Source organism: Homarus americanus, unplaced genomic scaffold (assembly GCF_018991925.1).
Source record: "Homarus americanus isolate GMGI-L3 unplaced genomic scaffold, GMGI_Hamer_2.0 scaffold36734, whole genome shotgun sequence".
Classification (NCBI taxonomy): domain Eukaryota; kingdom Metazoa; phylum Arthropoda; class Malacostraca; order Decapoda; family Nephropidae; genus Homarus; species Homarus americanus.
The window spans coordinates 3,771,818-3,784,641 of NW_024733126.1; the positions used below are offsets into that span (position 1 = coordinate 3,771,818).

At 37.0% G+C, this 12,824-nt stretch overlaps 1 protein-coding gene across 3 annotated transcripts in view; it reads left to right on the forward strand.

Annotated features, from left to right (window-relative positions):
• The window catches only part of LOC121869304, a 204,962-nt gene extending 200,088 nt beyond the window's left edge, over positions 1 to 4,874 (forward strand). For all 3 annotated transcript variants that reach the window (XM_042370554.1, XM_042370553.1, XM_042370555.1), the window contains one exon: positions 850 to 4,874. In XM_042370554.1, the coding sequence (XP_042226488.1) occupies positions 850 to 1,107 (258 nt within the window). In that variant the 3' untranslated portion in view covers positions 1,108 to 4,874. The remainder of the gene's footprint in view (positions 1 to 849) is intronic.
• Positions 4,875 to 12,824: the final 7,950 nt, after the last annotated feature.

Below are 12,824 nucleotides of genomic sequence, written 5' to 3' on the forward strand. Positions count from 1 at the left end.
TTTCTCAACGTTTAAGGTCAGTTTATTATGTATTACCCAGGTCCCGACTTTAGTTAATTCAGTGTTCATAGTTCTCATCAAGGAATGGAGGTCTGAGTTGCTGGCATAGAGATTACTATCGTCTGCAAATAAGTTGTATTTTATGAGTGAGCTGGCGTGGACTATGTCGTTTATGTACAACAAAAACAGTACCGGACCGAGAATGGAACCATGGGGGACTCCATTCAAGATTGGCGAGGAGTCAGATTGGTGGTTATTATAGCAGACATACTGCAGTTGGGATGTTAGATAAGTGGCACCTCCCATTTTCTGACTGTCTTCATTTACTCAAGTTGCCTGGTAGAGGGTAGAGGGCAGAGGGCTATTAATGGAGAATATATCCTGAAATCACATTTTTATAGCTAAGCCCGCAGCCTGGCAGCTTGGATACCATCCCTCCTCAAATGGGTCGTGGGAAGCAGACTAGGAAATTAGGACTAAATCTAGATCCAAGATGGCCGACACGTAACAGCCTGGCAGTCTAATCTCTTTGATGGCAATCTTTATTACTAGTGCTTTCTTATAAGAGACGATGGTTGTGATGGGGAGGTAGGAAAACGCTTTGTATTGATCCCAGGGTAGGTCTAGACAGGGGATACTACCCAGCCAGTAATGTTTAGGCTCATTTGAGTCTATGACCTGTCAGGCTTTGTGTACATTATACTAAAGCCAGCTGGCTGTGGGCCTAGCTATAAAATGAGATATAAGGATAAATTTTCAATTTTTTCCCATATAAGAAAATCCTTGTCATAAAATATTGCTGTTTGGTATCCAAACTTACAAACTAAATATTTGTATTCTTTATTTTAGCTTCCAGAACCTGAAGGTGCCTCTGAAACTCTTACCCCTGTGAAGGAAGAGGTGGTGGAGGACCCCAACACCTTCTGTCTCTCTCCCAAGACCTTTGCCATTGGCATCGCTATTGCAGGTCTCATACTGATGATAGCAGTTATTGCCTCCATTCTTATCCTCATCTCCCGTCGTCGAAGGAGGAAGGAAGACTCTACCACCGGTTCCTCCATATACTCCAGTCCATACACCAATACAGCTTACAGTCAGTCATCCTAATACATAGGTTCAAGGTACATGTAGTAAGTGTGCTAGAAAACCTAAAGTGCTGTGAACTCCACGAATGAAATGTCTATCTAATCCACTTCATAGCAAAAGAAGTTATGCAAATCAATTGAATACAGCTTCTTTAAAGTTACTGAACATAAGTTAATCACCGGTTATGAATTTTACCTCTTTCCAAATTAACATGGGAGTAAAATCTAACGAAGGTGTAGACAGAGACGCAGATGCTAACACTGACGCAGACGGTGAGGGTATTGGAATATTACTTCTCTACTAAAGATGAGAAAAAAGAATATATACTATCCAACGACTCTGACTTGACATAAGTTGGAAAAGACGATCGATAGTTGTAAAGTGACTACTATTCTACGAGAGGGTACAAGTTTTTAAAGAGAATTAGGAAAACCTAAGTTTATTTTTAAGTTCAAAATGACGGGGTAACTGAAGAATCAGATACAGTACTTAAAATATAACTAATGTGATGCAGGAAAGATTGGTGTTACGTATACCATATATTGTTGATGTAGTTACAGACTTTTGTACCATAATGCAATAATGATGAATGGTGCTCCGGGATGAATTGTTCATGAAAAGAGAAAGATGCGTAATTAATTAATAACAGCTTTATGGCAATTTACACAACAGGAGATATACTTAATACATAATTAGATATTAAATGCTTCTGTGTTTAATCTGTGCTCTAAACTAGCTGACATATTGTAAGTTTAGAGGAGTTTCTGGTAAAGTTTACTAACTGGTTGTGACATTGGTGTCTGAGAGGATGAGGGGAAACTGGTTCACGTAACAGAGATATTATGCCCGAGAAGTCAGTGAATGGTGTTACTCTTATGCAAAATTGAAAACAAAACATTACCTATAATAAACCGCTTGTGTTAATGAAACTTCCTTAAAAATTTTCATTAGTTATTTTTACACTACATTAGCTTCAGTAAATATTGCACAACAGGGAATTTTTCTTCAACAAGTTAAAGGTATTTTTGCAAAAACACTACATGCAATAAACGTAAGAATTATTTTGCAAAATGAATAGTTTTCACTGACTTCTTTGAGTTTTACTCAATACTCAAGGTCTTGCCCCAAGAACATAAAATGGTGATTGAATTACCAGTCAACAAGGGAAACCAGTAATTCAAATCTGTCAAAGGAAATGGCTAAGCTTATTTGAGTAATCCAATAAGCTGAGTCATGTGAATGGGGTCTCTGTTTCTCACCCAACGTCTCCCCTCTCTTCTTGCTTGTCTTATCAAACACCCATAATTTTTTCTACTTCGTGTATAGAATAAGGGCAACTGCGGCAGAAGTGACTTACGATGCAATAATGATTTGTGTGTTTTACTCGTGTTACACTACCACAAATGTTGGTTTATAATACTGTAGCCTTCACTGAAACCAGTGAAGTAGACCGTTTCCCCATTGTCAGACTGTAAGCTATTGTTAACAAATTTAAAAATCTTCAAAGAGTAGGGTGATATTTGTGGGTTTTATTGCCTCTTTGGGGTGTATGTTTCCAATGAATTTTTTAACTGAAATCATATGAACTGCTCATGCCTCCAGCCTGGTACAGAAATTTAGATTGCAACACAGATAGGCAGTTGCTTACAGTCTTATAATTAGATAATTCAGACGGGATACGGATATCATGAAAGGAATCTGTGATAACAGTGCTGTATAGTGCAGCCACTCTACACCTATGACCAACTGGGATCTATCAGATTATTATGAAATATATAAAATGGAATTTGGTCTTTATGATTAATCAGTAAATGAGCAGTTGAGAAATTAGTCCACTGACAACCTTATGGATATTCTAACATTGTGGATGTTTGTGCATTCTACAGTAGTAAGGAAAGATTGCCAGTATAGGTATTTCATGATATCCGTATCCTCACTATAGTGTAGCTATAGTTTAGTGCCATAAGCCATGTGCTTACTTATGATACTTCAGCATTGAGAAAACATGTTAAATTTTATGTTGTATCCATTTTAAGATTATTGTGACAACACATTGACAACAGGTACAAAATCAGTGTTGACTTAAACGGGATAAATGATAACTTAACGAGCCGCCTTCAGATATAGATGATATTTCTTTGGGGAAGGAAGGGAAGGGGAAGTGGTTTTATATCTACTACCTGTACTGAATTTTGAGGTCTTTTTACTGTTTTAAATCACTAATAATTAGATAAATATCGCGATTCTGAAGGTTTTCTCTAAATAAACAAGATGTGATTTGACACTTTGTTACAACTTTTTGTAAAATGTAGTCATCTGTTGCAAGCAATATACTATAGCATAGCATAGTATATAGGGGAACGGTCTGAAATATATTGTGATAAAGATTTCTCTCTAAAAAAAATAACTCTTTTGCATATTGTAAAAATTTGTGACACGACTACAGCGTAACTAAATAATAATAATTTTCGTTTTGTTTCAGTGTAAACAATACTTTTTTTTAAGCATTTTTGTGTGTGTGAGTATGACACTGTAGTCTTTATACTGTAGCTTTTTATACCAAATGTGAAAAACTACATTCTAAATGACATTAAAACAGCTCAACCTTTAATGGATAAAGACTGCATTTGCACGTGTTCAATGAATGTCATTTAGCATATAGTTTTCTTTAAACATTTTTAACTTATGGTTGACAGCCCATGGGGCAGCTATTAATCATTTAAGGTTTATTAGATTTAGCATAATAAACACACTTTCTACAACTTTACATAGACACTGGTTTACATTTGCATTGTGTCTGTCTTGTTCAAACTTCGTAAGACAGCAGTGTATAGATGTATAGTTTACTTTTGCTTTGCCTTCCAGTGATGTATTAATACAATGCATTTCTAAATCTTTGTCTAGTATAAGACAGTTGTGTGAACAATTGCCAAATAATCATGAGCATTGTGTATTAACCAAATCATCATGATTTCAAATATTAGCACTCTAGTTCACTACCGTAATGTTGTGTCACGTCTTTATATTCAAGTATTGATGATACTTGCTCGGTGTCTTCAAATACAATGAAACTGGATTTCAGTAATTTAAAATCTACTTGATTTTATATTGCAAAATTGCAGCCATAAGGTTAAAGCATGCCTTTGTGGTTGGGGTGCCGGGTACACTATATTTCATGTACTTGGCCACAAGGACAAGCTTCTTAAATGAGTAAGTGAACAGGGTGGCAGTGGTAATGCAGTTCCCTCTCTGCAAATCTGGATTTTGAACTCACTTTGAGCAATTTCCACTGACATGCACAGGCGTCGATTAACTCGACTTTCTAACACAGTGGCATATATATTCAGTGCTTCTCTTAGTAAATGAATATACAGGTACAATTATTTATTAACAAGTAAAAGTAAAAATTATATAAAAGCAACTTTAGGCTTGAAACTTGTGATGCTGAGTTTACTTAAAGTATTGCAAGATATTATATCGTCTTATGGCCAAATGTGTTTGAAAAGATTCATTTTGATTCAAAGTGTCAATTTCTGAAGTGAAAGAAGTGTACATAGCTGACTTAATGGTGCAATATGAGTATGGTGCCACGAAATTTGAGACCATTCACGTATTGTGCCATGTAAGTATGGCATCATGTACTTGTATGTACAATACTGTAAGAATGACACTATTTGTCCTAGATGAGCCACTGTGAGCTCCTTGTATCTACTCTTGTGCGCTAAGCGGGTTGGTGATGGGTCTGTAGTTTCTCCACCGGGGACACCAAATAAATGCAATCAATTGTTCCAACTTGTTTTATTTCTTCCAGATGGATCGTGATGAATAATTAATTCTGGAAACACTGTATACAAACATAATAGAACATAATATGTTGATGTCCTTAGTATTTTTTGCTGTAATAGAGGAAAAGTTTGCATCTGAAGATTGCTTTTATTGTAATCTATAAAAAAATAACCAATTTGGGGTCGCAAGATTTTTTTTTTTTTTTTTTATTGGGCACCCCCCTACATCCTGTGCAAGGTGAAGCACAAAAGCGTTTTACAGCGCCCAGCAGGGAAGCATGCTAAGTTCATGTCTCATGAGTTAAGGGCGTAGAAGCCTGAAGAGTCAAGGGCGTAGAATCCTGAAGAGCCGATGGTTTATGTCATAAAGTTATTGGAAGCTCCAACAAGTTTCCCTGAATACGAATTCGCAACTTTCGATGTCCTTCTGAAGCATACCCTGTTTTAATTATATTCTAAACCATGAATTAGCTTTGGGAACCATGTCCTTCTTTTGACAACACTTATTACTTTCAACAGCAGCCTGCCACCACCTAGACTTTTATTAGAATTTAACATATCTCATGGAACTGTTAGGTAGCATGTTCCTGCTCCTCAACTGTGTTTTCTGTAAATAACTCCAACCAGAATTTTCACATCCTCACATTTAGTCCAGCACCGTAATGCATCCTTCACTCCTCTGTTATTAAGTTCTTCACATTCTTCTAATAGTAGTTTATGTTTAAAATATGTGATTACTCCACTTCTTATTTCCTGAGCATTTATATAAGATTTATATATATATATATATATATATATATATATATATATATATATATATATATATATATATATATATATATATATATATATATATATATATATATATATATATCCTGGAATTCTAGTGGTGATTCAGTCCTGTATCCAAGTTTCAGATACAAAAATTATATTTGGATTTGCATTACTTCCTCTAACCTTCAGCTCATCACATACTAGCGATTCTACATTTGTGTACTGTACATCTCAAGTTATCAACTATTTTAGGAAAGTCTTCGAGGTAGTAGATAATGACGAAAATTACGATCAGATTCAGATTTGCCCCCGAGGGGGCTAGTTTATTGGGCACCCCCTTACATCCTGTGCAAGGTGAAGCGCAGAAGCGTTTACAGCGCCCAACAGGGAAGTATGAAAAGTTCATACTTGCCTTTATGACTCGTACATTAAGGGCGTAAAAGCCTGAAGGATCATAGGTTTTGTCAAGTTACATAAAGTGAGAGAATGATGAGTGTGTGGGGGGAAAGTTCCCGGTACACTTCATCTGTTTATGGCAAAGAGTGGCAGGTCCCTAATAATGTCAAATGCCAGGCCTGTGACTAGGAGGAGGGATATCTGGTCTGGGAGGGAAGAGGTGTTGGTAACGGCTGGGGACCTGTAGGAGGAGGTCATAGGGCAAGTGAGGATGTAGTGAGAGAGGATGTGAGAGTCGGGTTGGCCACAAAGTTTACAAACAGTGCGGTGAGGCTCAGGGTTGCCAATGTACTCCCATAGGTACCTGTACCCTAGGCGCAGTCTCATGTGTATAATCTGTTGAGATCGAGTCAGGGATTGATATTCTTTGTAGTGGCGGTTGTCGTCAGAAAATTACGATGATATTTACTTAGACTTTAGCAAAGCATTTGACAGAGTACTGCATCAGAGGCTTCTACATAAACGATCTACATACTGGGATCAGCAGTGACATTAGCAAGTTTGCGGATGACACCAAAATAGGGCGGCAGATTAATTCAGGGCAGGATGCAAATGCACTACAGGAGGATTTAAATAAACTGCAGGGGTGGTCTGAAAATGGCAAGTGAAATTCAACACCAGCAAGTGCAGTATACTTAATATTGGAAGAACAAATACTGTCAATGTATACAGCCTTAACAACATCAACCTAGAGAAGTCGACTTGTGAAAGAGACTTACGGGTACTTGTAAGCCCGGACCTACGGCCTAGAAAACAGTGCGTTAATGTTCGAAATAAGGCAAACAGAGTATTAGGTTTTATATCTAGAAGTGTAAGTAATAAGAGTGCAGAGGTCTTATTGCAACTATATCTTGCGCTAGTCAGGCCGCACCTCGATTATGCTGTTCAGTTCTGGTGCCCTTATTATACGGTAGAATGGAGTCGGTGCAGCGCAGAATGACGAAAATGTTTCTGGGACTTAGAAACCATCCATATCAAGATAGGTTAAAGAAACTTAACTTGCATTCCCTAGAAAGACGAAGAGTGAGGGGAGATATGATAGAAGTATTTAAGTGGGTGAAAGGAATCAATAGAGGGGATATAGATAAAGTTCTTATAATATCCGAGCAGGATAGGACTCGTAGCAACGGATTTAAGTTGGATAAGTTTAGGTTTAGGGGGGAGATAGGAAGGAACTGGTTCACAAATAGGGTGGTGGACGAGTGGAACAAGCTTAGCAACTTTGTAGTAAGTGCTGGAACGCTGGAAAGCTTTAAAAGGAGGCTAGATAGATTCATGGATGATAGAGAGTGGTAGTAACTCTCGACAGGAGCTGCCATGCACAGCCCAACCGGCCTATTGCAGACTCCTTATTTTCTTATGTTCTAATGTTCTTATGAAGCTAGGTTTATTTACTGCATATTTAATCTCAAATCTGGGTTTGAATTAAAAAAAATTCTCCTTTGCACTTTGCATACACTTTTAAAACTGTCAGTTTTACTTTTGTGACTATTTATGTTATTTTCATATAAACATTTCTTTGTTCCTCCAACATTGTTCATAAAATGTTTGGTTTCCCCCTCGGACTGCCCCTCCTCCTGTTGCATGCACCATATTGTTCATCTCTGATATAATTTCCTCTTTTCAATATTTTACCACAACTTATATAGAGATTTGTTTCACCAGCATTCATTCTAGGTAGCTTTCATTTCTTTATATACTTTTTGTCTATCCTTTCTTTGTTTCTTCGTAAAATATCCAAATATATATATATATATATATATATATATATATATATATATATATATATATATATATATATATATATATATATATATATATATATATATATATATATATATTCTTCATCTATTCACAATGGGAGAGGTGCAGTTTTTTGGATCCAAACAGTACACGTTTCTTCACTGTCTTTGAACCTAATACAGTGGGGGAATATTTTGGCATTCCACTGTTAGTGAACCCTTCTGATTTGGCCAATCTTATAATCCTCAACTATTTGTAGTTCGTCATTAATATCCTTAAGTTCTTTAGGTTAATATACTGTATAGGATTAACCCACGGATGAGTTATTTTTATTATTTTTTATTTTCTTAATTTATTTTTATTAGTGAGTTCTGATAATGTAATCATTTCTTGCGCAAATGTCTCTTTTGTAGATAACTAGGCACCTAGGAGCGCACTAATTTGTCTTCCCAGTGGTAAAGAGGCCGCGCTTTGCTGCAGTGCTCCCGGCAGTTTCATTTTCAGCTTAACGTGTGAAGGTTGTCGCCGGTTTTATTTCTTTATTTTTTTTTATGGGGATTAGCCCACTCAGGCACAGATCACTGACCCACATCGGGGCCTGGGGGCGAAAATGTATTAATAATAAGAATAATAATAATAATAATAATAATAATAATAATAATAATAATAATAATAATAATAATAATAATAACAATAATAATAAAGAAATACAAAAATTAAAAACTTCAATAGTGAGAAACAATATATATATATATATATATATATATATATATATATATATATATATATATATATATATATATATATATATATATATATATATATATATATATATATATATATATATATACAAAGAAATGACTGCAGATAGTGTGTTAGCTTATGAGTTAGTGAGTGTAGGCGCAGGAGGCGGGAGGGGGTGTGCACAGGGTTGCCAGATGGCCGTTCCCACGGCCAAATTTCTCTAATTAGGCAGTAAAAAACTTCGCCTGGCCATGAAAAAATGGATGGTCACGGCCAAACTATTTGGCCGAATTTTGTAAAACACGTATTAATTCCTCATCTAGTGGATTTTGAAGAAAAATCTAGCAGATTTTCAAATTTCACAATGAAAATACTGGCTCAGTGACCTGACATTGTCACGACCTCACCTAATCAGTGACCTCACCTTTTCACATGTTTACGTGACCTACTGAGCTGACTGATCCTTCTAGTTACTTTTATATATATGTATGTTTATATGCTGCCTTTATTGATTATATATATATTATATATTATGTTACTTCTTACCAAAGTCAGAAAGTGTTTAGGCTTGTGTAAACACGAAATGTGTTAGGCACGTTGTAACCAAGAACAGAGAATAAACGCCCAGCCAGACTGACAGTGTGCTCGTCATTCTCCCATTAAATAACGCAAGATACTACACTGGCGACGAGGATGGGATTCACAAAGTGTTGGTGAAGTCCTTGAAGAGAGGATGGTGACCACTGAAGGGAAGGCTACTCTGAACCTGGAGAATTTAAGTGAAGAGAGCAACCATGGCTGGCGTCAGTGGATACATCTGACGAGTGGGGGAGTATGATGCAGACAAGGAGAACTTCACATCATATTGTGAGAGAAATGGACTTCTTCTTTCCTGGCAAATGAATTTATGGACGACGGTGGAGATGGTCAGAAGAAGGCCCTTGAAGAGAAAAGGAAAGCAATCTTTTTGACAGAGGTAGGAGCTAATGTTTATTCTACTCTGGTCAATCTGCTTGCTCCAGACAAACCAAAAGACTCCTCACTGATTCAGATTACCAAAATTCTGAAGCAACATTTTGATCCTGCTCTACTTGAGATCGCTGAAAGTTACAAATTTGGCACAAGAGATAGAGGCAAAGATGAATCAGTAAGTGATTATATAGTAGCTTTGAAGAAGTTATCCATTCACTGTAACTTTGGACAGTTCTTGAACCGAGCTCTAAGAGACAGGTTTGTGATAGGTCTGAATTATGAAAAAATACAAAATAAGTTAATGAACACCACTAACTTAACTTGTAAAAAAGCATGTCAGATAGCTACAAGCATGGAATTAGCAGAGAAAAACACCAGAGAATTCGTTCCCAATGCCGGTAGTGAAACAGTTGTCAGTAGTGGCTCAGTGTGTAAAGTAACTGTAGCTAAAAGGAAGAATTATGCCATGAAACAAGGAACACATGATGATTTAAAATGTAAGAGATGCCTAGGGAAACATGAAAGCTTTCAGTGTAAGTTAAAAAATTCAAGATGTTACAATTGTCAGTGTATTGAACATATTCCTCCTGCCCGTGAGAAAGAAATTACAGCCCCTGCCAGAAGTGATAAAGGTAGAGTATATGTCGTTGAAGGTGATGAGAAGGAAATGAAAAACAGTATTCATGAGAGTGCCCATGTGTTTACTATTTACGCCAGTCATGAAGAGAAAGTTAAACATAGGTAAAGTGTGGACTTGTGCATTAATGATACATCTGTAACCATACTGCAGCAGATTTCTCCAAAATGAGTAGATATATGTATGAGAAGCTATTTGCGCATGTGCCTTTAGAAGACTCAGGTGTCAAGTTGAGAACCTATACGGGAGAGATTTTTAACACAGAAGGTAAATTAAAGTGTGAGGTAAAGTACAAATATCAAAATTTAAAGTTGCCACTAGTTGTGTGAATAGACCAACTTTGTTAGGTAAGACCTGGTTGTGTGAACTTGAGATGGACTGGAAGGAGATATTTAGTGTTGGAATGTATCACAGTGTTCCAGATCTTGAGAAATTGCTTGAAAAATACAAGATTTTATTTGTTAAGGGATAAGATGGTATAAAGGGTTATGAAGCTCATATCACCATATATGCTAAGTCCAGACCTGTTCCTTATGCATTGAAAGGTGAGGTTGAGAAGGAATTAGACAGACTTGTGAGTGAGGGAATTATTGTGAAAACCGCCAAGAGCAATTGGGCTGCTCCTATAGTAATTGTACCTAAAGCTGTTAGACTATGTGGTGATTATAAAGTTACCATTAATCAAGCTGTTGAGGACGAGCAATATCCCTTACCCACATCTCAAGATTTCTTTGCTGCACTAACAGGTGGAACCATTTTCACTAAGTTAGACTTGTCCCAAGCATATGCTCAGATCTGTGTTGATGCTAAATGTCAACAGTACCTTACCATCAACACTCATAAAGGATTGTATATGTTCGAAAGGTTGCCTTATGGTGTTAAAAGTGCACCAAAGTTATTTCAGTGCATCATGGACAAAATTCTTGTGGGTCTTCCCAGCGTGTTATGTTTTCAGGATGATGTCCTGATTGTTGACAGTGACATCCAAAATCATGTCAAAACCCTAGCCACAGTATTCGAAAGATTGTTGGCACACAATGTCAGGTTCAACAAGAGCAAATGTTCATTCCTAGCTAAAGAAGTAACTTATCTTGGCTACAAAGTGAATGCAGAAGGGCTGAGACCTGTAGAAGATAAAGTAAGAGCCATAGTAAATTTACCTGCTCCAAAAAATGTCAGTGAATTGAAAGCTTTCCTGGGTATGATACAGTATTATTCAAGGTTATTGAGTGGACTTCCATCAGTTTTAGCCCATCTGCATGAACTGTTAAAGAAAGGGATTCCATGGAAATGGAACAGTGCAACTCAGAAGTCATTTGAAGATTGTAAAGTTGCTCTGTCTAGTACTGATGTTTTGGTCCACTATGATACCAGTAGAACACAAATGCTTGCTTGTGATGCATCGGGCTACGGATTAGGTGCTGTCATATCACATAATGGATAACGGTGAAGAAAGACCCATTGCATATGCCTCGAGAACTCTTACCCAAAGCGAGAAAAATTATGCACTAATAGAGAAAGAGGCTTTGTCTATCATATTTGGAGTTAAGAAATTTCACCAGTATTTATATGGGAGGAATTTTGTCTTAATAACTGATCACAAGCCTCTCCTGGCAATTTTGGGTCCTAAATCACCTGTTCCTACACTTGCTGCAGCAAGAATGCAGAGATGGGCTGTGATATTGTCTGCATATGACTATGAGATACAGTACAGACGTTCAGAGGATCATTCCAATGCAGATGCTTTGTCCAGGTTGCCATGTAGTGGATCAAATGATGGAGTAGAGCCTAAGGTTTATGCTGTAACCATGTTAGCAGAAGATTTTCCAGTCACCTCCAGAATGATTGCTCATGAAACTAGGAAAGATGCTGTATTAGGAAGAGTCCTGGAATATACAAAAATTGGATGGCCAGAGATTTGCCCATCCTTAGACTTTCAACCGTATCATTTAAGGAGATGTCAATTATCAGTAGAACAGGGATGTGTGTTTTGGGGTATGGGAGTGTTAATTCCACATTGTTTTGGAGGGCAAATTTTGAATGAACTGCATTTTGAACATCTAGGTATATGTGCTATGAAAGCATTGGCCAGAAGTTTTGTATGGTGGCCTAAACTGGATGGTGAAATAGAAATGATGGTACGTGAGTGCTCTGTTTGTCAGAATGTTAGGAGTATGCCATCCAGCACACCTTTGAAAACCTGGAAATGGCCCACCTGTCCCTTCCAAAGAGTACACATTGACTTCTGTGATAAGGGAACAGACAAGTTTCTCGTATTAATTGACAGTCATTCAAAGTAGATTGATGTTAAGTACATGTACAGTACTAATGCTGGTAGCACCATTGATGAATTAAGATAATATTTGCTGAACATGGAATACCAGAAGAAGTAGTATCTGACAATGGTCCTCCATTCCAATCACTAGAGTTTAAAAACTTCATGAGACTCAACTGTGTAAAGCATGTACTGACCCCACCCTATCATCCTGCCTCTAATGGTGCAGCTGAGAGATCAGTTAGAATTGTAAAGGAAGCACTTTCCAAGCAGGTAATTCAAGGAACTGTAGGAAAATCAATGAAACACAGACTAGCAAATTTCTTTCTCAGATACAGAATCACACCACATA